The sequence below is a fragment of the Pelodiscus sinensis genome, chromosome 29 (assembly GCF_052426305.1).
Source record: "Pelodiscus sinensis isolate ZL-2025 chromosome 29, ASM5242630v1, whole genome shotgun sequence".
Classification (NCBI taxonomy): Eukaryota; Metazoa; Chordata; order Testudines; family Trionychidae; genus Pelodiscus; species Pelodiscus sinensis.
Window position 1 is genome coordinate 16,302,549 of NC_143080.1, and position 27,132 is coordinate 16,329,680.

General features: G+C 47.7%; 2 protein-coding genes across 3 annotated transcripts in view; one reads left to right on the forward strand and one right to left on the reverse strand.

The window, feature by feature from the left end:
• Nucleotides 1-11,711, reverse strand: part of WNT3 (Wnt family member 3) — a 78,181-nt gene extending 66,470 nt beyond the window's left edge. Inside the window, exon 1 of one of the 2 annotated variants that reach the window (XM_014570272.4) lies at nucleotides 11,630-11,711. Coding sequence is in view for 1 of the 2 variants with exons in the window: in XM_006116664.5 (XP_006116726.1) it covers nucleotides 11,469-11,548 (80 nt within the window). In the remaining variant the exon portion in view is untranslated. Of the gene's footprint in view, nucleotides 1-11,468 lie in introns of both variants that reach the window. The other variant, XM_006116664.5, reaches the window with a different exon arrangement.
• Nucleotides 11,712-11,829: 118 nt separating this feature from the next.
• Nucleotides 11,830-27,132, forward strand: part of WNT9B (Wnt family member 9B) — an 81,995-nt gene continuing 66,692 nt past the window's right edge. Inside the window, exon 1 of the mRNA XM_089773987.1 lies at nucleotides 11,830-12,025. The gene's annotated coding sequence lies outside the window, so the exon portion shown is untranslated. The remainder of the gene's footprint in view (nucleotides 12,026-27,132) is intronic.

Genomic DNA, 27,132 nt, shown 5'->3' on the forward strand with positions numbered 1-27,132 from the left:
AGGAGGCGGGGGGCAGGATGGAATTCCCGGGGCTGGACTCGTCTGTGCACCCTGCCGGAACCGTGCGCGGGACGGGCAGCACCCCGGGATCTGCATGTGCCCGGGTCAGTCCTGCTCCCTGCCAGCTGGTTTCTCCACCCCTGCTCCTCCTCCTGGCCAGCCCCACTCTCTGCCGGCTGGTTCCCTCCTCCCCCCCAGCCAGCCCCGCTCCCTCCTACCCCCTCCTAGCCAGCTTTGCTTCCAGTTGGCCGATTTCCCCCCCACCTCTATCTCCCCCGGCCAGCCCCGCTCCCCCCCACATCTGAGATCAAGTGTGTCCAGTATGTTTTGAAACCATCTGGTAACCCTAGTGTTAGCAGTGGTTTAACACTGAAATTGTGGGGGGGCCAGAGGCAGGGTGTGCTTGGCAACTGCAGGGATGCAAGAGTGGGCCAGATCCTGAGGTCCTGACTCCAGTGACATCTGGGGGAATTGAGGAAGGCTCCTGAAGATCAGGCCTTAGTAACTGTATGTTGCTGTAGATCAGGGAAGGGGAAGCTAAGGCCCAGAGGGTGAATGGGGCCTCCAGTTTGCCTGGATCCAGGTTCGGGGCGCCCCCTCTCGAGAGCCACGTTAGTGAGGGTTTGGTTGCTTCTCACTTGTTGTGCGGCCCCCAACTGATTTTTCTGTGGATCAACAGCTCCCAAGGCAAACAAGGTTCCCTGCCCCTGCTGTAGATGACTGCAATGCCACATTGTCCCATCGTTGCATCCACTGTGTTATCAGTCTGCCCATCTTGGAGGGTTGCTGAAGTCTGGGTGACTCAGGCCTTGCGCATGGGCTTGAAGTGATTTGGCAGCTGCGTCCCTGTCAGGGCATTGCACACGGTTATGTTCCAACATATTCATCAGTGTGTGTCCTGGGGGGGGGCTATGGAGCCTGTTTCAGTTCATCATGAACGCTAGCTGCATAGAGTTACTGACAAGAGTGTATGGGGGGAATCGGGGCTCTTTTGTGCTAGATGTATCAACATAGAAATGTTATGTTCAGATGGCCAGTTCAAAGCAATGTCACTCTGTGTTTAGAAAACACAACTGAGTGATTTGCTATGGGAAGGAACCTATTCTACAGGGCCTGTGATAATATTATTCAATCTGGAATTTACATAAATGCATATGATTTGCATATGTAAATCAGGGCTCCCAGGCTGTGCTTATTATAAGCACACTGAGATTTTCAGCACAGCAGAAGCTTCCTTGGAAGAGTGAGATGCTGCTTCCACAATTCACGCAGAGTCTTCCTCTCCCCAAACTAGAGAGACTTGGCAAAGTTGCTAAGGGGGCATTTGCATATGTACAGAGTACAACTGTCTCCCCCCCGTGGGTGAGTGCCATCTCCCACCCTCACTGGCTGGCAGGCATCTTTGCTAAGCTTTCCCAGGAATGGGAAAATTAAAAATCATCTTCACTCCCCCCCAAACACTCCCCCCGACTGAATTGCAGGGGAAAGACAAGGTTCCTCTCACCAGGGAGGAGAAAGAAGACTACGGGACAGTGTGGAAATGAAGGGAAAGTTCTAAGGTCCGATCCCCCTCTGCTCCTCAGTCCATGGCTTTCTGAAACAGCAAGCACTTGGTCCTGGTAGTCAGGAATGCTAGGAAGGCTCCAGTTAAATTCTATAGACGAAGGGTGTCAAGAGTGATGAGTGAGATGCCCAGCTAGAAACTTTTATAAAAATCAATAGAAAGTGTGCAGTCAGGCCCCCAAAATCACTAGCCTTAGAAAAATCTTGGAATATAGTGATCCTGCGGCAATGGGAGTATTGGATTAGACCAGGGCATGACAAGATTTCAAGTAATGTATGAACAAAATCTGTTTGGGGCCAAAACTATTCAACATGGTTCATGCAAATGCAGAGAAAGAGCTGCCCCAGAAAAGCTACTCCTCCCACTTGGGATACTGGAGACCTTCTTCTGACTCAGGCAGAGCCCTGACTTGAACTTTGACCTTCCCCAAATCAAGGCAGGCCTAGCCACCAGGCTATTGGAGCTGCACTTAGGCCAGTGGTGGGGAAATATGGCCCAGCAGACACATGTGGCCCAGCAGAGTTCTACGTGTGGCCTTGTTACAAGGTGTTCTGCTCCTGCACTGGGGCTGCCCGAGTTAAGCTTGGTTATCTAGTTGAGAAGGCCCCAACCCCACAGCCCTGCAGGGCATGCTCAGCTATAAAGTCCCTGGTCTGGGTTGACCACTGACAAGGAAGGAGGTGCTGCATGAGCTCCTCAAGAGTAAGACACCCCCAGGCAGGAGGACAGCCATGGGCCGGACTGCAAGGGAGAGACGGGTAGGAAGTAGCTCAGGGCAGGGAGTTGCACCCCAGGTGCTTGGCATGTTTTGTCAGGATTCCCCACTGAGCTAGTGGTGGTCCACTCCACCGCTGACAGGGCCCTGGGCTGGGACCTGGTGGAGAGCATGGGGCCCAGATCCCCCTATTCCCTCTGCACCAACCCCACAAGGGGCTCTCGCCTACCCTGTACTATTGACTCAGGCTGCTAGGCCATGCTGCCCTGCAACAAGGGAGTGGTACTTTTGACTTTGAATGCTAGGACCCATGAGGGGTTGAGCACCAAGTGAGGAGCCTCAGAGGCCCAATGACAGGCCCACAAGACATTTTGTTACACAAAGGCTACGTCTACACTGCAGAGCTTTTGTGCAAAAACAGTTGGTTTTGCGCAAAAACTTGCAGCACATCCACACTGCAAGTGCGTTCTTGTGCAAGAAAAAGTACAGCGAATCATAAGGACACAGAGCTTTTTGCACAAGCGTTATTCCTCTTTCTATGAGGAATAAGCCTTTTTGCACAAGAACTCTTGCACAAAAAGGCATGTGTGGACGGGCACCAGGGGTTTCTTGCGCAAGAAACTCCTATGGCTAAAATGGCCACCAGAGCTGTCTTGCGCAAGACAGCATCCACACTGCCATGGACGCTCTTGCACAAAAGCACATGGTAATGTGGACACGCTCTTGCGCAAGAACTTTTTGTACAAGAACTCTTGCACAAAAGGTTCTTGCACAAGAAGCCTGCAGTATAGACATAGCCACAAGTTTCTAGATTCCTTGTAGTTTGTTTTCTACCAGTATTGCTAAAGTGACATGCCTGTAAAACCAGGGCACGTGACCGTGAGAACTGTGTATCTAATCAAAGTGCTGCCACGGTTCATTTGGCACCCCCTGCAAATTCTAAGAGTGCAAATGCAGTTAGCAAAACTACTCTGTCTCAGGACACGGGCTTGGATATGGCTGAGATGAAGGAGGGCCACTCATGCGACTCACTCACTAGTCTAGGTTGCCCATTGCTGATGTAGGTGGCTGTGTGAGAGACCAGAAATTCCATCCTGGACTTGGAAAACCTTTCCTGAGCAAAGTTTTGCTGAAACAGGTATGTTCCCCTTAAAAGTTTCAGATTCAACAAGTCAGCATTCTCTGGTTAAAATACACTTTGCTAACTATTTTCCAGGAAGCTTGCCTCCACACCCCATCTCTCCATGTCCTCTAAGTACATCCCCTTAAGTTCACCAAAATACAAACACTAAAACTACAATGGGAAACCAAATGCTAATACAGCATTCAAATTCACAGCTCAAAAATGTTTTCTAATAAATAATTTATGCAACAATTAATCCAGAATCTTTACAGCTCTTGTTTGACCCAACACAGATCACCAGCCAGGCTTGAACCTATAGCTTTCAGACCAACAGCCTCAGTCTTGCCCTTCAGCTATGAGTAACTACGGGTATCAGAAAGAAAACACTTGAGGACCACAGCTCATAGAGGGAAACCTGACATCCACTTTGCTACTTAAGGCCTGCCCTCACAGTAGAATTAGCTCTTGGACTAACTTGAATGCTGCCCCTCACCTGACTGAAGCCAACAGACCTGTCATGGGATACAATGTGAAACTCGCATGCAACTGAGGCATGAACATAGTAATGCCCCAAGGATGCAGAAACTCTAGTTAGCACAATCTATCCAATCACTTCTTGCAGTTGAGTTTTGGGCTTCATGCCCTTGAGCTAGGCTCTCTCTATGGGTATGTCTACACTACAAAGTTAATTCGAACTAACAGACGTGAGTTCGAATTAACTTTGATAGGCGCTACACAGACAAACTGCTAGTTCGAACTTAATTCGAACTAGCGGAGCGCTTAATTCGAACTAGGTAAACCTCATTCCATGAGGACTAACGCCTAGTTCGAATTAACTAGTTCGAATTAAGGGCTGTGTAACCCCTTAATTCGAACTAGTGGGAGGCTAGCCCACCCCAGCTTTTCCTGGTGGCCACTCTGGGCACCACCAGGGAAACTCTTCTGCCCCCCTCCTGGCCCCGGACCCCTTAAAGGGGCACAAGATGGCTACGGTGCCCGTGCCAGGTGCAAGCCTGCCAGCACCCAGCCAGCAGACCCTGCACCTGGCACGGCTCGAGCCAGCTACCCGATGCCACCCAGCCCTCCGCCTCTTCCCGGGACCAGGCTGGCGGCTCCCGGGAGCCTGCCCAGGTCCACAAGAGGCAGGCACTCCCCTGGTCTAGTGCGGACATCGTGGACCTCATCCACGACCTCCGCACTAGGCACAGGAAAGTGGCCGTCTAGGGCAGGAGAGCTGCCAGCCTGGCCACCCAGGAGCAGGTGTGCATGAAAATCAGGATGGTCCACTGAGACCCCCGACCCTGAGCCCTGAGCTTAGAATGTCCGTACTGGGTCAGACCAAAGGTCCATCTAGCCCAATAGCCTGTCTGCCGACAGTGGCCAACACTAGGGACCCTGGAGGGGATGGACCGAAACAATGACCAAGCCATTTGTCTCGTGCCATCCCTCTCCAGACTTCCACAAACCTTGGGCAGGGACACTACTCCTACCCTCTGGCTAATAGCACTCCATGGACCCAACCTCCATCACTTTATCTCACTTCTCTTTAAACTCTGTTCTAGTTCTAGCCTTCACAGCCTCCTGCAGCAAGGAGTTCCACAGGTTGACTATTTGCTTTGTGAAGAAGAACTTTCTGTTATTAGTTTGAAGCCTGCTACTCATTCATTTCATTTGGTGTCCTCTAGTCCTTCTATTATGGGAACTAATGAAGAACTTTTCTTTATGCACCATCTCCACCCCTCTCATGCTTTATTAGACCTCTATCATATCCCCCCTCAGTCTCCTCTTTTCTAAGCTGAAAAGTCCCAGTCTCTTTAGCCTCTCTTCATATGGGACCTGTTCCCAACCCCTCATCATTTTAGTTGCCCTCCCACCTTCACTCTTCCCCTCTCCCACCTCCTTTTCCCAGTCTCCCCGAGTTTTGTTAAGTAAAGAGAGTTTCTATTTTTGAACACACATGTCCTTTATTTTGTATATCAGGAAGGGGGGCTAGGGAGGGGTAAGTGGAAGGGGGTGAGGGAGGAATGGGGTACGAGCCCCCGATGGGGAGGACTGGAGTGGCTCTGCGGGCTACTCTGGGTGGAACCTCTCTTGCAGCCTCCCAATTGACCCTCCTCCCCGGATGGCAGCCTGCGTCAAGTGCAGCCGGGCTGATGGCCGAGTGCTGTGATGTGCCCAGTGTGGGCACTCAGGGCACTCCAAGCCAGGACTGCTTTGCAAGCGGGGAACCCTGAGAACTGTCTGTCCGGGGTGGGAGTCGGGTCCCTTTAAGCACAGCCCTCGGCTAGCCTGAGACAGCATCTCCACGCTCTAAGTCCTCCTCTGATGCCCTGCCGGCACTGCTTCCGGCCATCCTTAACCTCGGTTCAGGGTCCACTCAGTCTGGACATGCTAGTTCGAATTAGCAAAACACTAATTCGAACTAGTTTTTAAGTCTGGATGCGCTAATTCGAATTAGCTTAGTTTGAATTAACTAATTCGAACTAAGTTAGTTCGAATTAGCGCTGTAGTGTAGACATACCCTATGGGAGTAACTCAAGCTAAATGCTGTAGTGCAGACATGCCAGGCTGTAAGTACCCAGTACTTAGCTTTTAATGTCATTAGGATGTTGAATATAGTGGCCTATCCAATTCAGGTCTTTGTTCAAACCTTGATAAAAGGTATCAAATTTGTAAATGAAGGCAAGTTCCTCAGCTTCTCTCTCCAGCTAGTTTTTAAATTGCTTTGTAATAGTATCATCACCTTTAGCTCTATTAATGGGCTCCTGAGCAAGTTAAAATGTTCCCCAGCAGGTTTCTGTGTGTTACCATTTTGAGTATCTGATTTGTGTCCATTAATCCTTTGTCACAGAGGCTGTCCGGTTTGGCCAGTATGAATAGCAGAGGGGCATTGCCCATTCTATTAGCCTTGTTTAGCATGGACACACTAAGGGTACGTCTAAACTACATAGCTCCGTTGACGGAGCCATGTAGATTTGTTGTTTTGGCAAAGGCAAATGAAGCCGCGATTTAAATGATCACGGCTTCATTTACATTTACATGGCTGCCGCGCTGAGCCGACAAACAGCTGATCAGCTGTTTGTCCGCTCAGCGCGCTAGTCTGGACGCTCCCCTGCCGACATCAAAGCCCTTTGTTCACAGCCCCGTTATTCCTCGTGGGATGAGGCCAATCCACAGACAACCCGCCAACCTGAAGCATATTCTCACCAGCAACTACACCGCACCATAATAACTCGAACTCAGGAGCCAATCCATGCAACAAACCTTGGTGCCAACTCTGCCCACATATATACACCAGCAACACCATCACAGGACCTAACCAGATCAGCCATACTGTCACTGGTACATTCTCCTGCACATCTACTAACATAATATATGCCATCATGTGCCAACAATGCCCCACTGCTGTATACATCAGCCAAACTGGACAGTCCCTATGTAAAAGAATCAATGGACACAAATCAGATATTAGGAATGGAATTCACCCCTCCAGATCAGCTACTAGAAGTGGGCCTCATCCTCCCTGATTGGATCCACCTTGTCATCTCCAGCCTGATCCTGGCCTGCATATTTATACCTGCCTCTGGAAATTTCCACTACATGCATCTGACAAAGTGAGTCTTTGCCCACGAAAGCTTATGCTCCAACACTTCAGTTAGTCTATAAGGTGCCACAGGACTCCTCGCCGCTTTTGCAGATTCAGACTAACACGGCTACCCCTCTGATATTTGCCAACATGTTGCCCATTCACCAAGTATGGTCAAGTTCTTCACACTCCTCTCTGTTGGTGACTAACCTAAACAATTTTGAATTATCTGCAAATTATGCCTTCTTCCAGGTCAATTCTCTTTCTAGACTATTAATAAAGGTATCAAACAGCAGAGGAGCTAGTATGGAACTTTGAGGTTCCCACTGTTAACTTCTGCCATGTGAAAATTAACTATTTCATCCTACCCTTTGCTTTCTGCTTCTAGCCATTTTTGATCCATGATCATACTTAGCTGCTCATGCTGTAACTACTTAGCTTCTTTAGTAGCCTTTTGTGTGGTACCTGGCTAAAGGTCTTTTGTCAGTCTAAATAAATTCAACTAGTAAATGCCAATGGATTTTCCCTTTTCCACTATTTTATGACATGTTCAAATAATTATAAGTGATTAGTGGGACATAATTTTCCTTTACAGCTCCTATCATCTCATGATTCAGGTGTTTTGTTATTCTGTTTCTAATTATTGTTTCAGCCAATTTATTTGTTTCTTCTTATTAGCATGTCAACTTTTGTTGGGTAGGGCTATCTCTTTTTATTAAATGGTTGTGGTGGCTGGGTAAATGGGAAGGAGACCAACCAAGCTATTTTAATTCGCATGTAGACCCATTTACTTCCCCTTCACTCTAATGTTTCATGCATGCTTAAAAACCTTGTTGAACCAGAACCTCCCTCAGAAAGGGTTCAATATAAAATGAATGTTATACGCATATGGGTTGGAACTATGTATCTCAATCCCAGAGAACTACAGAATCTCATATAAATGGAACCTGGATCCCAATCAACATCTGGTCTGGGTTTGACTTTGCAGACTGAAAAATCATCCCAAATTACCTGCCCTATCTCTGGTATTAATTTCTAGAAGAGAGGCCAACAGCCCAGTCCCAAAGCCCTTAGTGCAAGAGAGTGACCATCAACTGCAGGGGGAGGTTTGCTGTAGTATAGGATTGAGCCTTTGAAGGGTCATTCATCATATGGATATTGGACTCAATTTTAGTAGGTGCCTTATATTCCCATAGGCTGGTCTTGGGAATATTCCATCATTCAACTCTGCTGACCAGCTCTTTGTGGATCTTATAGATTGTAACAGCTCCAGATATTGGGAAGTATCTTCTACATGTAGAGTTGCCTCCTCCAAGATATTAAAAAAACAAGGCATCCAGAATGATCCACAAAACCAAACAGCTGGCAGTGTGCATTGAACACTCTTGCAGATTTTCCCAGAACAGATACATTAAAAGAAGAGACAATCATGAGAAAATTTGGACAGACCCTGTCTATCATGTGTCTCCAGCTACTGTCATCAGGCTTATGTGCTACAAAATGTTGAGACATGTGAGTTCCTCAGAGGATTTTATATTATTTTATTCTTATTTGATTTGGAAGACATTATATTGATTAATTTCCACACTGAACTGAATCCTTTAGCTGAATTACAGAAGAATCAGAATTATTCTAGAGACCTTGGATTCAGTCTGCTATTCACATTGGCTGTTTCTTATTGCATGTTTTTATTGTATTTCTTAGCATACATTAACACTCCCTGCATACACAACAGTATCCAGTTTGGCCCCCATTTTTATTGGCTCACGTCCATTGACTGCAGCAGGGATGGCCCACTTCAAATGGAAGTGGAATGTAATGTTAGAACCAAAGATTACAACCCGAGCTGAGAAAATGCCCAATGGAGTTGCACTAGAAGGGCAGGGCATCGTATTCCTAGGGCTACGGATAGACTGCAGGGTTTTTTGGGATACCTCTGCCGTGTCCAGGGAACACATTTGCTCTTCTGCTTTTTTTTGCAGAAGAGCAAACACATCCTTTCAGAAGCCCCGGTATTCCTTGTTCCACAAGGAAGAAGGGGGCTTTCGAAAGAGGGTTTTTCCCCAAAATTTGGCCCAGTCTAGATGGGCCAAATTTCGGAAAAGCTTCTTCCAACAAAAGTATTTTCCATATCTTTTTCCAATAGATCCTCGCAGTCTAGACATACCCCTACAGCCTTGGGGTCCTGTGGAATCCACATCTAGCACCTACCTGAAGGTCTAACAATTGTCATTCAGCTCATCTTTGGTTAAAGGACATTGTGTACGTCATAAGAGTATTTTAGAGGGTGTGCTTAAAATAAGGCTGCTGCCTTTTCAAGGTGCTTCTCAGTATAGGCTATTGCTCAGTATACACAGCTGAGCAAAACATTTAAGCAGGTGACTTCAGTGGAGCTTAAGGACCTGCTTAAAATTAAGGGTGTGCTAAGTGTTTTGCCTTAGGTCTGGAACTCTTGTTTATTCCCCTGCTTTAGAATGGATGGCCTTAGCGGTGAGGATTCTCAAACTGCCTGGGAGTCCTTGCTCCAGAGCCCAGAAAAGTCTCTCAAAAGCATTAGCCACTTTCTCTGTCTCCCTCCTCTCAGTTTTCAGACTCCGTCACCCCATCATATCAATGTGGCAGAGACTCTGTTAGCATTCTGAGCACTGCTAGGGTATCGGGCTATTCTAAACAAGGCAATGGACAGATTTCTTGAACTGTAGGAAAGTTCTATATGGATTGTTTTACCTCTTCTCTCCCATTTCACTGCCTGCCGAGCCCAACCTATTTGTGTAAGTGATGAGAAAACATGCCGGTTGTTTGTATTGTTTGTGCCAGGGAAGCCAAGGGCCTGGGGAAGGCACTCCCTGTGGTGTGTTTCTCTGCCAACAGGGAGAAGATTCATTCTAAGGGAGACACCTCTCCTTGAGAAGGAAAACAGACTACCTCTTCCAGGGGATTTTCATTCCTCAGTTCGAAAGTCTTAGCAGATACCGCCCGACTCAGTTATTTAACCCAATGTAAATTATGTCAGAATCTCATTCAGGGAGACCCCAGATGGATTCTAGAACAGCTGGTTGTACAACAAAGTCCAGTCATCCTGTGCAGCTCCAAAGCCATTTTTCCTCGTTAGATACAGCCACTTTGATCAATGCTCCCCACTGGCATCCCCTCTCCAGACACACAGTACTGAATGAAGAGGAGAAGAGTCTGAGAGGGTCTTCATTTTGGTGGACCGCTAATGCCTGGCTTTGGCCCTCAAGTTCAGCATTCGTAATTAAGGTGCAGAATTCTTTTTTTGCAGGAAAAAAATTCAAAGGTTGATAGTTAGCCATTTGGTGAGTCTGAATATCTTTTAAAGCCTTAAACATCATATACTCATATTATTAGACATGCTTGGAGTGCAATAATTGAAATTTTCATTCTTAAACCCCATGATAATTAACAGATTTTTTTAATTATCCTTCCCTTTCCCCCAGACATGGCAGTCCATTTCCAAGTTTAGTACAGCCTACTTCTTTGCATCTCCAAGTCTGCACAGGAGAAATGTAATTAATTAATAAAAATACCTTTTCTGGAAGGGAGAAAATAATTCAAGGATTTTGTCATAACTACTTTCTGCCTCATGGATCCGTATGTACCTAGTCCCTTATCTACATTGTACAGAGACTTCGGAGACTCATTCCAATGAGAAATTCTATGTGATAAACTGAGAAATTGACTGAAATACAGTAGTATGCTACTAAATATCTGCTGTCTTCAAGTGACTCATGATTGTATGGTTTTACATTTCTTTTCTTTGAGGAGGCACCTAACCTTTAATCAAATTTTGTTAATGTGTTTCTTTTTAAAAGACAGAAAAATATAGGTCAATTATCAGCCACATTCTAAGATCAAAACTGATTTCTTTCATTTTTGGTAAGAGAAAATAAGAGTCATAGCTGCAATATAAAAATTCTCTCGGGTGCCATTTATGTCCTCTGCATATTTCCCGGACTAAATTCACATGAATGACTGAATAAAACAAAAGGACAGAAAGAAGACCCAAAACTGCAGCAGCCCAAAAGAAAATAGAATTTAAAAAATATTAATGGATTGAACAGTGTTTAATAAGAAGGGAAGGAGAAATCTACCTATGAACAAAAGCCAGTGTCCTGTGACAGATGAAAATTATATTGCACAGTGAATACAAATACATTCTTGTATATTTATTTTAAATTCAACTACAATGGCTGAAATTGGAGAATTAAGTGGGTTGGAGAAATCTCCATTAATGCAAGGATAAACCTATAGATTGTCCTTTAAAAATAGCCCCCAAATGTTTAATGAATTACCAGGCGACACGGCAGAAATTGTTTTTGGAACCAAACACGCAATTGTGGCTGGCTCAGAAGAACTGAGGGTGGGAAGGAAGGTACATGCACACAAACAAACCCCATCTCTAATAATTAATGAATCCATTAATCATAAAAACTGTGGGGGAGGGGAGGGTGAATCTTACCACCAAATTGGGTACCCGGCTAAGACCTTTGTGCCACTGAAGAGAAAAAATAAAATTAATCCAAGCAGATGGTAATCCATTAGTCCAGACTGGTGCAAGGGAAAACCTCAGTGAAGTTTTCAGAAAACCATGAAGGGTGAAAATGAAGTATCCCCCCTCACCCTAAACAGTCCAACAAAGTCCCTTGAAGTGCAGAATGACTTTCTCTCTTGTCAGAAACGCACCTCTCCAAGCCTTTCCCCCTGTAGATCATCCAAAAGCGTCTATTAAAAAGTGCAGGGCTTGGGGATGTCAGCAGGCAGCCAATCAGACTGCATGGCCTAAGGTAAGGGATGATTCTATAGTTCAGGGCTGTCAGTCATCTCCCCACCCCCACCAGCTTCACAACTTTGTTCCTAGCCCTCACTGGGGAAGGGCACAGAGAAGCCCTTTTGCAAGAGACATTGCTGGGATAACGAGATTTCTTTTCTTTCTTTCTTCCTTTTTTTTTTAAAGTTCACTTAGGAAACCGGGTGCACTGCTCCTGCATCTGGCCTGCCAGGATAAGACTCTGCAAGGTAAGGAAGAAGGATATTTCTGATTTCTCTCCATATCAGGGTGGGGAAGGAAAAAATGGCCCATTCTTTAGTTACTAATGGAGGTAAAAACAAAGCTCTCCTGGGGGGCGTGGTGCAGAATTGCAAGAAGGAAAGGTCACAGGTATTCATTTTGCTGCTTTGCAATCTGTCTGGTTTTTAAAAGTTAAATAACTGCATGGCTCAAACTAGTCGAACTTTAAATCAAGGACTCAGTGACTAGTGGTCAAAGCAGGGACGGTGGTGGGGGGAGACTGGGAACTGGGGCTCATAAGTGGAAGTGCATAGGGTGCAATGGTTAGAGCCGGGCAACTGGAACTTGGGACTTTTGGGTTCTTTTCCTGACTCTGCCTCAGACCCACTGTGTGTGCTTAGGGAAAGTCACTTCTTCTCCCTGTGTCTCTGTTTACCTGCCTGTAATGTGGGTATAACAACACCTATCACATGAGAATGTCATTAAATGCTTTGTGAAGTGCTTTGAGAGCCTTAGATGGAAAGTGCTGTGTAGTAAAGAACCGTTACAGTGACATCTCCTTGCCAGCTAGCTCTGTTCCAATGTATAGGTGCTGTGTTCTGGTTAGGCATAGTGAAAGGCCACCAAAGACACCTTGTTAGTGACCTGGAGATGATGTATTTATAGTGACCTGTGTGTCAGTAGATTAAGTGAGTAAAGAATGCAGACTTTGTCCCAGAGAGAGTAGTGCCACCTGGGAGTTTCCTTTGGTCTCAGATCTCCATGGCCAACTTACTTGATCTTGATACCAAACTCACCCTCGCTCTCTGGCCAATTTACCAGGCATTATGCACCCGCGAGAAGACATTGCCTTCTCCCCCCAGCTATGCACTGCGCACTGGCCTTTCACCCATTTCTGCATCTGCTGCAAAGTCTGTGGTGCTGATGTTCTGCCATCCTCAGAGGGCAAAACTACTTGCTTCGCTAAGGATATAAACAATGGAGTTAGGGAGACTTGATGCTATTCCAAACTATGCATACTGTGGTGATGAGTATACTAAGTTTAGCCACACCTGTAGAGCCAAATCCTGAAGACCTTACTCCGGCTATGTTTACACTACACTGTTCTTCCAGAAAAAGCTACGCAAATTGAGAACCACAATTTGCATAGCTTTTTCCGCTTCTTTTTTCAGAAGAGGCTTTTCCGACATTTGGCCCATCTACACTGGCCAAATGTCAGAAAACCCACCTTTTTCAGAACATCCCTTCTTCCTCATAAAATGAGATTTACAGGGATGCCGAAAAAGCACGACTGCTCTTCTAAAAAATTTTGTGAAGAACCTTTTTTTGGACAAGATCTTCTGAAAATATTTCTTCTGAGAGAGAGAGCGTCCACACACAAAAGCGCATCGAAAAAGCGATCTGCTTTTTTGAAAGACAGCATCTACACTGAATGGACACTAGCTCACATTTAAGCTGAGTGGCCATCAGGGCCACTTGTGCTTTTTCCTCTTCCCTCTTCTTTTGAAAGAACTCCTTCTTCCCCGTCCACACGTGCCTTTTTCCAAAAGAGCTCTTTCGGAAAAAGGCTTCTTCCTCATTGAAAGATTACCAATGCCGGAAAACCGCCTCTGTTCTTTCGATTTACTTTCGGAAGAACTGATTGCAGGTTTTGTCGGAAAAAGGCCATTTTTCTGACAAAACTCTGTAGTGTAGACACCCTCATTCTCTCTCTCTCTGTAAGTGATCTAAGTGCCACAAGATGGGACAGTGAACCACACCTAGCAGGTGTGTGGGTTACACTTATACAAGTGTTGTGCAGTTTACAGGAGTAGTGATTGAAGGTAAAACTAGCAAACTGGAGTATTCTGTTCTTTGGGGGCAGACCACCTGGGATTTCCGTGAATGGGTAGTGGGAGAGGCTGGAAAAGACAGGGCTGATGTAATGTGAAGGAAAGTGCTTGAGTGGCTGAATATCTAGTTGCGTTGGGAGCTGACATCCAGCTATCAGAAGCTGGCTCCTTCGTGCTGTATACATTTGTATCTCCAGATTTGACCGACAACTGCAAATTTTGAATGAGAATCCAGCTCCAAATGCCCTTAAAGCAGGGCTTTGTGCTTCCTGGCATTCCCTGGGGCCTTCTCTCTAACTGATACCAAGGTCTGCCCAACAACGGATTATAGAACAAGTTTGCACTCACCTGGAGAGGTTTGGCAGCCCTGGAAACCTTCTGTCCTTGTCCTTTTACTTCTCTTCTTCCTTTATACTATAGAGATCTTCTGGGACAAAGGGGAAACAGCCACCAACTTTGCCTCAGTAAGGTGATGAGGTTGTGGAGTCTGCCTGGTCTTGTTCCCATTTTGAAGTATTCTCAGTCAATCAGTGGAACATTAGACACTGGGGCTAGAGCCAACCCAAGTGCCATTTCATTGCCATCATGAGCAGGTTGACTGAATGCTGGTGCAAATGACTCATGCCAGTCGGATCAGAGCATGAGGAAGGTGAAACCAGCAGGGAAATAGCCAGGCAGCACCCTGTCCCTCACCATCGCCAGATGGGAGCGGAGAGGGGTCTGTGCCTTAGGTGCCTCATGCAGCAATGCAGTGCTGCAAGGTATGGTGCAAGGAGATCTGGGAATGCCGAGTCCAAGGGTACGTCTCCACTACATGGCTCCGTCGACGGAGACATGTAGATTTGTTTGTTCGGCAGAGGGAAATGAAGCCGCGATTTAAATAATCGCCGCTTCAGTTACATTTACATGGCTGCCACGCTGAGCCGACAAACAGCTGATCAGCTGTTTGTCGGCTCAGCGCGCTAGTCTGGACGCTCCCCTGCCAACATGAAAGCCCTTTATTGATCTCCCCGGTAAACCTCATCCCACGAGGCATAATGGGGAGGTCGATAAAGGGCTTTCAGGTCGGCACGGAAGCGTCCAGACTAGCGTGCTGAGCCAACAAACAGCTGATCAGCTGTTTGTCGGCTCAGCGCGGCAGCCATGGAAATTTAAATGAAACCGCGATTATTTAAATCGCGGCTTCATTTCCCTTTGCCGACCAGCCTAATCTACATGGCTCCATCGATGGAGCCATGTAGTTTAGACACACCCCAAGGCGTGTCCTTTCTACTGAAGAGAAGTGAGTTCAGTGGTGAGGAGAAAGGGCCTGGGGCTAAGGGGAGGAAGGTGTCTGAGGAGACCTGGGTTCAGCTATAAACTGATCCCTGCAGCAAGTGAGTGGCCCTGTGAAGTGCGGCATTACCTGAATCCAACCATTGATGAGGGTGGTCCTGGTGTGGGGGCTCAGGCTGCTGCACTGGGAAGGCCAAAGAGTGTGAAAGGACTGTATTAGACACTGCCAGAAGACAGAACAATTTACTGCTTGGCCCTTATTCCGTAAGCAACGTTCACCAGGAATTTCTAATCAGCCCTGAAAATCCTCTTCCAGACTGAGCGTGAGCAGACAGAGTTCTGTCCTCAGCAGAGCAATGAACACTTCCTGGGGTTCGGCTTTGCTGCTGTCTCATAAACAGCAGCAGCATAAACCTCTGCCTGAACATCTACCCAGGGCTTAGCTACCCTAGGATTTCCCTGCTGCACTGCCTCAGACCTAGAGTCCTAGTCCCCTCTGTCTTCAAGAGAAACACCTCGTACTCCCTTCCCTTCCAGTTTACATGCTGGGTGGAGGGAGCAGGACCCACCAGCCAGCAGCAATGAGTAGGATTTTAAGGCAGGGTATTATCACGTGAGGTGAGGGGGACTCAAAAAAGAAGAAATGAGTGAGGCTTAGAGCCCTGCCACGTTGCCACTGAGCTCCCACCGGGGGTGCTGTGGAGCGGGTTGAAAATATACCTTCCTCTGAGTGGGTCACCATGCCACTCCCTCACCTTTGTCTTAGCCACCCTTCTGCCTGAGACAATAGGAACGCTCAGTCAGTGATGGGACTTCCCACTGCCCTCTAGGCCAACCAAAAACACTCCCCCCGAGAGTGTCCGATTGTGGAATTGTGCAGTGCCTAACACAAGGGGCCCTGATCTCCGATGGAGCTTCTGGGTGCACATACTAATATCAGTTCCTCTTATTGACGTTCCCAGTGGAACCCCCCACTATTTGCGGATGATACCAAACTGTTTAGGAAAGTCAAGACAGAAGCAGACTGTGAGGGACTCCAAGAAGATCTCACCAAACTGAGTGATTGGGCAACAAAATGGCAAATGAAATGTAATATGGATAAGTGTAAAGTAATGCACATCTGGAAAAATAACCCCAACTAGACGTACAGTATGATGGGGCCTAATTTGGCTACCACCAAACAGGAAAGAGATCTTGGAGTTATCGTGGACAGTTCTCTGAAAACTTCCACACGGTGTGCAGCGGCGGTCAAAAAGGCAAATAGGATGCTAGGAATTATTAAGAAAGGGATAGAAAATAAGACCCAGAATATCTTACTGCCCCTGTATAAAACTATGGTACACCCACATCTTGAATATTGTGTACAGATGTGGTCTCCTCACCTCAAAAGAGATGTTTTGGCCTTGGAAAGGGTTCAGAAAAGGGCAACTAAAATGATTAGGGGTTTGGAACGGGTCCCATATGAAGAGAGGTTAAAGCGACTGGAACTTTTCAGTTTAGAAAAGAGGAGACTGAGGGGATATGATAGAGGTCTATAAAATCATGAGTGGTGTGGAGAGGGCCGATAAAGAAAAGTTATTTATTAGTTCCCATAATAGAAGAACTAGAGGACACCAAGGCTATGTCTAGATTGGAATTATTTTCCGGAAATGCTTTTAATGGAAAAGTTTTCCGTTAAAAGCATTTTCGGAAAAGAGCGTCTAGATTGGCGCGGAATTTGCGTTATAACAATGCGCTTTTGCGGAAAAGCATCCATGCCAATCTAGAAGTGCTTTTCCGCAAAAAAGCCCCAATCACCATTTTCGCGATCGGGGCTTTTTTGTGGAAAACAAATCTGAGCTGTCTACACTTACCCTTTTGCGCAAAAGTTTTGCGCAAAACGACTTTTGCCTGAATGGGAGCAGCATAGTTTTTCCGCAAGAACACTGACAATCTAACATGAGATCATCAGTGCTTTTGCGGAAATTCAAGCGGCCAGTGTAGACAGCTGGCAAGTTTTTCCGGAAAAGCAGCTGATTTTCCGGAAAAACTGGCCAGTCTAGACACAGCGCAAATGAAATTAATGGGTAGCAGGTTTAAAACTAATAAAAGAAAGTTCTTCACACAGCGTGTAGTCAACCTGTGGAACTCCTTGCCAGAGGAGGCTGTGAAGGCTAGGACTATAACAGAGTTTAAAGAGAAGCTAGATAATTTCATGGAGGTTAGGTCCATAAAAGGCTATTAGCCGGGGGATAGAAATGGTGTCCCTGGCCTCTGTCAGAGGCTGGAGAGGGATGGCAGGAGACAAATCGTTTGATCATTGTCTTCGGTCCACCCTCTCTGGGGCACCTGGTGCTGGCCACTGTCGGCAGCCAGGCTACGGGGCTAGATGGACCTTTGGTCTGACCCAGTACGGCCGTTCTTATGTTCTTATTACAGCCCAGCGATTTCAAGGGCCGACGAAATAACCAAATAGTGATGGGTTCTCCAACTATTTCATGCTGGGGACCCACTCCTGGAGTGACTCTAACACCCATCCTTGATGGGGATCGCCAGTCCTTGTTATTTACTGGTTAAATGAGGGGAATGCTTAGAGGCCGCAGTCAGAGATCAGATGCTGTTGTGTAAGGGGGCCATATGCTCAGACTGGGAAGGCAGTTTCTGTCTGAAGGAGCATTCGGCTGATATTCAAGATCTACTCATACTTCACAGCCCTAATACCAGCCCTGCCAACTACCCTTCACGTCTCACCAATCTCAGTGAAATTCCAGGGTGCTTCTGTCCAGCTTTGCATCCTGCCCCATTTCAAGGTCTTTACCCTAGAGGCTTCCATGTCTCCTGCTGTGAAAGTGACTGGTGCTGCTGTGGTCTGGGGCTGCTGCCTGTCTGATTTCGGATTTGTCTGTAGCCAGGGCCCCACTGTTCATATCATGTGAGAAGAATCCTGAACAGGATACACTGAAGGCTTCTGAAGTTGAGCATTAAACACCTTGCACTATAGAAACCCTGCCTTCTAGCTGGGCTGGGACTGTCAGAACACTGGCCAAAAGAGATGCCGTGGTTCTTGCTTGGTTGGTTTCTTCACATTGTCGCCTATTTAACTTGTTTCAGAAGTACTGGACCCTCTTTGGAAAAGCCCCTAGCAGTCTGAAGCCTGGTTTGCAGGCACCGCTCACACAGTAACAGGGTCTGTCATAGAGAACTGGAGACATGTCTTGCAGAGCCCATAAGAGATCAAACCAATCCACTTGCTAAGAAAATTCCCTCCTAATTTATATACAAAATCACAAAACAACAACAAACTGGTACTCTTAGCAGATTATAGGGACCCCCATCATGCTGCAATAGATGCTGACTGTACAATGCAGATACACAGTGAGAGATGTAATATCTTTTATTGGACCATCATCTGTGGATGAAAGACAAGCTTCCTAGCTTACCCAGTTTCCCTACTCTTCAGATCTAATTGGCTAATGATAATTCCTTCACTTTTATAACAACTTTTATCAGAAGCACTTCAGAGCGATGGGGTCAAGTCTACCTTCAGCTACACCAGTGTAACCCCACTGAATTCCATGGAGTCAGACCTGTATAAAAGAAAGCCATGTGGCATACTTCATTGCTACAGCAGCAGTCACTGGGTGGCGCTCTTTCACATGGTTTTACAGCAAAGGGGAGTCCTGTGGCACCTTAGGGTACCTCTACATAGCAGTGCTATTTCAGAATAAGTGTCATTATTTCGAAGTAACTTGGGGCACACCTACACTGCATGCTTATTCTGAAATAAACTATTTCAAAATGTACATTTCAAACTAGCTTATTTCGAAATAGTGCATCTGCATAGCAAATGCTCCTCGAAATGACGCTGAGCTAATTTGAAATAGAGCATCCACAATCATTGGACGTTAAATCATGTTTAAAGCCACCCAGAAGCACTGCAGGCAGGGTATCAGGACGACATTCTCTTCCTGGAGCTGCTACCTGAGGCTATCTAAGGCTTGAGCTTAAAGGGACACCCCCACCCCCCCTTGTACAGCCATATCTCAGGTTCCTCTCCTTTGCCTACCTCCTAGAGGGCAGCAAAGCCTTTTCCCTGCCTGCTGTGGTTGCCCTTGTGAACACCTCAGCTCTCTAGACATGGAGCGAGACCTGCCTCCCAGCAGTCAATGGCTCTTCTATGTCTTGGTGCACCTTCTGCTGCAGTTTCTGTGGGCTGCCTTCCAGGCCCTGCAGGAACAGGATCCCCCAATCTCATTGTGGGGTAATTCCTCTCTGCTCGCTGGATGTTGCTGATGAAGCTCAACCCTCCTCACTCTCCCCTGCACTTCGTGCACCGCTGTTTCTGCCAACTGGTCCTAGAGCTCTGGGATGCCTAGCAGTGCCTCCAGAATTTCTGCATGCCGAAGGATACCTTTTTGGAGCTGTGTGAGTAACTCACCCCTGCCCTCAGGCAATGGGACACCCAGATGAGACCTGCCATCACCCTCCAGAAATGGGTCACCATTGCACTGTGGAAGCTCACCACGCAGGGACAGCTACTGATCCATCAGAAACCAGTTCAGCATGGGGAGATCAACCATCAGGGCCATGGTCATGCAGGTATGGTGCTCTCATGCTATTGTCCCAGGAGGGTGGTGAACTGAACTTCTAGAGTGGGGTTCCCTAGGCAAGGGGTCATGCTAGTGGTGGTGGTGGTAGGGGGTGGTGGAAACCCCCTCCCCTGGGAGGTTTTTCAGTCCCGCCTTCGCAAGGGGATGAGGCAAGTCAAAGTTTCTCCTGGTGCATGAGACATTGGGGGGGGGGAGGACTTGAGGACCTCCTGTGGGCCCTGGCAGCCCTATGATTCTCTGTTTGTCTCCTTCTACAGGTGGTGAGGGCCATCAATGCTATCCTGCTGCACAGAGTCATCAGCCTAGGCGATGTGGACCCCATTATCGCTGTCTTGGCTGCCATGGGCTTCCCCAACTGTGGGGGGTGGGGAGGGAGAGCTATTGTCAGAACCCACATCCCCATCTGGGCTCCCAACCACCAGGCATCTGAGTACATCAACCAGAAGGGGTACTTTTCAAAGGTCCTGCAGGCCCTTGTCGACCACTGCGGCCAGTTCACTGACATCTACATCAGGTGGTCAGGAAAGGTGCACAACACGTGTCTTCCGAAACTCCAGCCTGTTCTAGAAGCTGCATGACAGCACCTTCCCCCGACCACGCCATCAGGGTCAGGGACGTGGATATGCCAATCTGTGTCATAGGGGACACAGCTTACCTTCTGCTTCTCTGGCTCATGACACCTTGACCCCACCAAGGGACATTTTAACACCAGGCTCAGCAGGGTCCATATTGTGGAGGGTACCTTCAAGCATCTCAAGGGGAGGTTCTGTTGTCTTCTCACCTGGAACATCCCCCAGGTGGTGGTGGCATGCTGTGTCCTCCCCAACCTTTGTGAAAGGAAAGGGAAGATGTTCCTGCCAGGGTTGGGGATGAGGCTGACCGGAACTTTCTCGGACTTCCTGCCATGTAGACAGTGTCAAAAGCCAAAATAAGCGATTTCAACTTAAACTAAGCAATTGACATAGTTCAAGTTGCGAAGCTTATTTAGGCTTTAGCCCTGCTGTATAGACATGTCCTTAGAGACTAACAAATATATAGAGTGAGCATCATGACCTTTCATGGGCAAAAACGTTCTTTTTCCTAGTAGGAAAGGCTGTTCAGTCTTTGGAGGTATTGTGTGGTGCTGCTAGGCCACACTTACAGTCTGAGCTGGGGTGTGATTTTCCTGGTGTGTGTTCACACCAGGCTAGCTCGTCTCATGCTTGGGCATGTACAGAGCAATGTGTGTACAGAGCCATTGACACCGTGGCAGCAGAAGCTCAGCCTCAAAGTCAGTGGGTTTGTACTTGGCAAAGCCCTACACTACGATGTGTATGTGTAACCCATGCACCTCTTGGGTGTGGCTCACTGTCCCATGGAGTGGCACTGGCACCACTTACAGAGAGAGTGAATGAGTTTGCTCTGCAGCCTCAGCTCAAAGCCAGCTGGTAGAGGCTCATGCACGAAGCTCCAGAGATCCATGGTTTGGCTCTGCCTGTCAGTGCTACATATGCACACTAGCTCACAGATACTGGCTTCCTCCTTTCCCTGGAGGTCCTCAAACACAGGGCCTGCCCTGCTTCTTCCCCATCCTCCTCCCACCCATTTCTGCCCCCACTGCAAGCACCCCCCTTTGCCAGTCCTCCCCGCACCATCTCGTCCCCTGCATGCTGCAGAACAGCCATGGCAACAGATGGGAGGTGGTGAGGCGGGGAGCTGGTTGCCAGTGGTTGCTGAGCATGCACTAATGTTTTCTCATGGATGCTTAGGGATGGAGTTAGTGCCTATCCATGAGCTTGATGAAAGCTGGTGTGCGTATGTATGCATGCGCAGGGGAATCACTCCTAGCTTCTTGTGCTGACATGGCCTTTGCTTTGTGATGCTTCTTTTTGGGCCAGCTGAGGTGAGCAATAAGGAAAGTTGCTCTCTGCGTTCATCCCTCTAGCTAGAGTAATTTCCCAAGGCAGAGCTGCTCCCTAGGAGCCAGGGAACAGGATTATGGCCGAGATGCTTGAAAAGGGTGGATTACATAACATAAGAACATAAGAACGGCCGTACTGGGTCAGACCAAAGGTCCTTCTAGCCCAGTATCCTGTCTACCGACAGTGGCCAGCACCAGGTGCCCCACAGAGGGTGGACCGAAGACAATGATCAAACGATTTGTCTCCTGCCATCCCTCTCCAGCCTCTGAAAAACAGAGGCCAAAGACACCATTTCTATCCCCCGGCTAATAGCCTTTTATGGACCTAACCTCCATGAAATTATCTAGCTTCTCTTTAAACTCTATTACAGTCCTAGCCTTCACAGCCTCCTCTGGCAAGGAGTTCCACAGGTTGACTACACGCTGTGTGAAGAAGAACTTTCTTTTAGTAGTTTTAAACCTGCTACCCATTAATTTCATTTGGTGTCCTCTAGTTCTTCTATTTAGGGAACTAATAAATAACTTTTCTTTATCGGCCCTCTCCACACCACTCATGATTTTATAGACCTCTACCATATCCCCCCTCAGTCTCCTCTTTTCTAAACTGAAAAGTCCCAGTCGCTTTAACCTCTCCTCATATGGGACCCATTCCAAACCCCTAATCATTTTAGTTGCCCTTTTCTGAACCCTTTCCAAGGCCAAAATATCTTTTTTGAGGTGAGGAGACCACATCTGTACACAGTATTCAAGATGTGGGCGTACCATAGTTTTATACAGGGGCAGTAAGATATTCTGGGTCTTATTTTCTATCGCTTTCCTAATAATTCCTAGCAAACTATTTGCCTTTTTGACCACCACTGCACACTGCGTGGAAGTTTTCAGAGAACTGTCCACGATAACTCCAAGATCCCTTTCCTGATTTGTCGTAGCCAAATTAGCCCCCATCAGACTGTACGTATAGTTGGGGTTATTTTTCCTACTACTTGTGTTCAAGGACTGGTCTCGCTAGTATATACCTATCATCCACCACTGAACTGCAGGGGTGGAGCACCGCAGCTGTTTACACTGCACATTGAACACTGCATTGCTGTACTCTGTATGCCATGTAGCAGGGGAGAATCCCACATACAGCTGAAACAATGTTTGAAAGTGAGATTGTGACAATTGGAGTTCCTGAGGGTGCTGGCACTGACACCTGTTTCTAGTGGAAAAACTTGATATTCTCAAAGGGTGTGTCTAGACTACAGGATTTTGTCGACAAAAGTGGACTTCTGTCAACAAAACTATACCTGCGTCTACACTGCCGCTGAGTTCTGTCGACATAATGTCGACAGAACTCAGCAGTTTTTTTGACAGCTGTAAACCTCATTCTATGAGGAATAACGCCTTTTGCCGACAGAACTCTGTCGCCAGAAGGCGTTATTGCATCTACACTGTCCTTTGTGTCTACACTGTCATCTCGACAAAGCGGCTTGCTTTGTTGACAGAACTGAATGTCGTCTAGACGCTCTTTGTCGACAGAATCTTTGTCGACAGTATCTGTCGACAAAGCTTCTGTCGACAAAAGCCTGTAGTCTAGACGTACCCAAAGGGTCCCAACTTCATGGTGAAGGTTCATTAGGAAGATGAAATTGAAACGGGCCTGTGCTTTAGGCACCATGCTGGGACATGATGTTTTGGGGAATCAGGATGCTCAGCACTGCTCAGGATAAGGCACATATAGCCTGTACACTAACTTCCCCTGCTAGATGGCTCCCAATAAGGGCACTTGCTGTACTAGTGATTGTACCACATGCAAATGATAATGGAGCAGAGACTATGCTTCCTTGCACCTTCCATCTCGAGTGCAAATGGGTGCAAACCTGGGCACTGATCCATAGCAATTCACACACATGCTGCAAAGATCCAAGCTACCAGACAATGAGAAATCAGGTGCATTCAACAGGCAGAGCTGGATTGTTAAGTCTGGCCATGAGCTCTTTTGGCATGTTGCCCTATTGGCCTGCAAGTGAGGGCAGCAGCAGAAGTATGTGTGTGATTTCTAGTGACGTCTCGTCTGTGAACACACGCTGCATCTCAGTTCAGGAGTCCTGAGCACTGACTGTGTCTGGGAGGGGCCACTCTAAAGCTGTTGCACCAAGTCCCAAGGTGAGTCTGTGGGAGCCAAAATTGCTGGGTTATATCCTGAAGGTCCCAGAAGAAGGAGGCCCCATTAGGGTAACAGATTCACCGCTGGCTTTGGCCTTTTGTAGTAAGACCTGGACCAGAATCACAGCTTTGGGTTCTACACATCCAGGCAGAGCTGTCCCATCCATAGGATGACAGGGTGGCTGCCACAGCCACATGCTTGGGAAGGCTCTACAGCAGCCATCTCAACCATCCTATGTTGGGACCCCATGGGATTAGCTGGGGAGGCTTGGCGCAGAACAGCGGCAGGTGTCGGCCCCCCACTCAATGTGGTAGCAGGAGCCAGAGTGGCCTGGCAGCTTGCTCCACTCTGCCTGCTGCCCCCTCCAGCCTGCTGCACTCCTCTTCACCATTGCAGCAGACACAGCATGTTCCTGCCATCATGAAGTGGGGCGCAGCAAGCTGGGAGAGGGCAGCGGGGTGAGACAGAGTGGAGCAAGCTGCTGGGACACTCTGGCTCCCGCTGCTGCTCTGATTGGGGGGTGACCCTGCTGCCTCCTGGTGCCAGGCCCCCCCGGTAATCCCCTGGCTCGCATTGCTTCGGGAAGGGGGCTTTAAGCAAGGGAGTGGAACGGGGCGGGAGTGGGGGAAGGGGTGGAGTGGAGTGGGGTGGGGCAGGGGTTTACCTCAGACTCCCCTAGGATTGCCAGGTGTCCGGTTTTGAACCAGATGGCCCAGTATTTGTGCTTTCTGTTCAGGAAACAAATTGAGAAAATAGAAATGAGAAAATAGAAATGTCTGGTATTTTCTAATTCAGATGTAATGTAGATTGTGATGTAATGTCAAGTGTGTCCGGTATTTTTGTTGAAACCAAATGGCAACCCTAGACTCCCCCTCACCCCCAGGGAAGACCTTGCATCCAAATTTTGGATTGGGCCCATTGTGTTACAAATGTGACAGGCTGCACGGAATGGCTTTTGGGTGGGGGCAGGATCTGTGCAGACAACTTCAGCCTGGGATCTGAGAAGCTGAGGCCAGTCTATGGGCAAACTGAGAAAAAAGACCCATGGGGGCTGGAAATAAGAACCCCCCCCCCCCCGACCAGAAAACCCTCCATTAAGTCTTTGCTTCCATCCCCACTATTTTGGGGGTTAGAGACTTCAGCGCAGGCAGTGTTCTGGAAAGGAAAAGTGGGGCAGGAGGCAGCTGGAAGGGCAGAGGCAGTGGCTGTGAAGCTGCGGGGTAGGGATTCAGTCCTGGCCTGGGGTGGCGGGGGGAGGAGTTTTAAAGACACAACAACAAAAGAGGAAAGGGGGAAAGGAAGAAAAGGCTCCTGCAGGGATGGTTGCCACGGAGACCACAAGGAAGTTTGAACCAGTCGTGCTCTTTTCACAGCCGCCTTTGAGCCAAAGGAGGGAATTATGGGCAGTGATAAAAGGAGACATGTGGCCCTTTACTCATGAGGACTGGCCTCTGCGTTAGGAGGCTTCAGCGCATTTTCTCTCTGGTCTCCTCCAACAATTTTACATTCAGATCTCAGGCAAAACAACCCCCCAAAACAAGGACAAACCTCCACATCCCCTACCCAGGGGACCCACCCTGGCGCCCAGACAGCTAGTACTCTCAGCCCATTGTTCCCCCTTCTGAAGGGCCCAGCCTCCACACACTTCCTCTGTAGCTAGGACATTTGTCCCCATGCCAAGATGATGAACAGCCTGGCACCTCTGCAGCAAACAGCTCAGAACCATTTCTCTTAGGGGTGGGGGCTTCTCTGAGCAATCGAGATAAACTTGGGCTTTAAAGCAGCTCTAGGGTCTGCCATAGACAGTCTCTTCATTCTGACGTGTGGCTTTGCCTGGCCAGCAGCCAGAAAGAAACGTAAAGGGCCAAATTATTCCCAGCGTGGTGACATGTTCACAGCTTGGATTTCGGGGGGAGCTTTGTTCCATTAAATGTCTGAAAAACTCAAGCCCTAAGGTCTGCGTTTTAGCCAAACAAGTGCTGTGTTGTATCCCTGGTAATAGCATTTCTGGTTTGTATTATGGGAACACCTAGAAGCCCCTGTTGTGCCAGGTGGCCAGAAATGCTATGAACACACCTCAGAGACAAGCCCTGCCTCAGAAAGCTGATGATCTAACTAAACAAAGGGATGGAGGGGATGTGACTAATGCCAAGCGTAAGGCCAGGGCAGAGAACAGACCCTCCTGGTGCCACTGCCATCATGTTCTAGATCTGCCTACTCCTTGTGACAAGAGGCACTAACAGCAACCCACTGTGTGCGCTGCCCCTACTGTCTGCGGTATGAGACTATTCTTTGAGACGATCTCACTCCTCCAGTGTTTGCAGCAGGCCCCCAACAGTTGCACGGGGAAGCCCCTTGGGCTACAGAAGTTCCATTCAAATTTGGCCAAGATATAAAGTAATACAAAATCATGAAGCAAGTTTTCAAGGAATCCATTTTGAAAACCTTGGAGGAGAGGAAGGAGATAGGAACAGTCAACATGGATTCACCAAGGGCAAGTCCTGCCTGACCAACATGATTGCTTTCTATGGTGAAATAATTGGCTCTGTGGATATGGGGAAGGTAGAGGATGTGATACACCTTGACTTTAACAAAGCTTTAAATAGAGTCTCCCACAGTACTCTTGCCAGCAAGTTAAAGACGTATGGATTGGATTAATGGACTGTAAGGTGGATAGAAAGCTGGGTAGATTGTCGGGCTCAACGGGTAGTGATTAATGGCTCATTTTTTGGTTGGCAGTAGGTATCAAGCAGAGTTTCCTGAGGTCCGATTCTGGAGCCGGTTTGATTTAATATCTTTATCAATAACCTGGATAAGGGGATGGTTTACATCCTCAGCAAGTTCACAGGTTACACTAAGCTAGGGGGAGAGGTAGATACGTTGGAGGGTAGGGATAGGATCCAGAGTGACCCGGACAAATTGGATGTTTGGGCCAAAAGAAAACTGATGAGGTTCAGCAAGGACAAGTGCAGAGTGCTGCACTTGGGGTGAAAGAATCCCAAGTACTGCTACAGGCTGGGGACCGATCTTGGTAACTAATTGACCATTCATTATCAGTGGGAATAGGTCAATGGAGGGATGATAGGAGTTACTATAGAGAACCGTCTGGCTGGTGAGTCTCGCCCACACGCTCAGGGTTTAGCTGATCGCCATATTTGGGGTCGGGAAGGAATTTTCCTCCAGGGTAGATTGGCAGAGGCCCTGGAGGTTTTTTTGCCTTCCTCTGTAGTGTGGGGCGCAGATCACAGCTGGAGGATTCTCTGCATCTTGGGGTCTTCAAAGTATTTGAAGGCTTCAATATCTGAGATATAGGTGAGAGGATTATTCTGGGAGAGGTGGGTGAGATTCTGTGGCCTGCACTGTGCAGGGG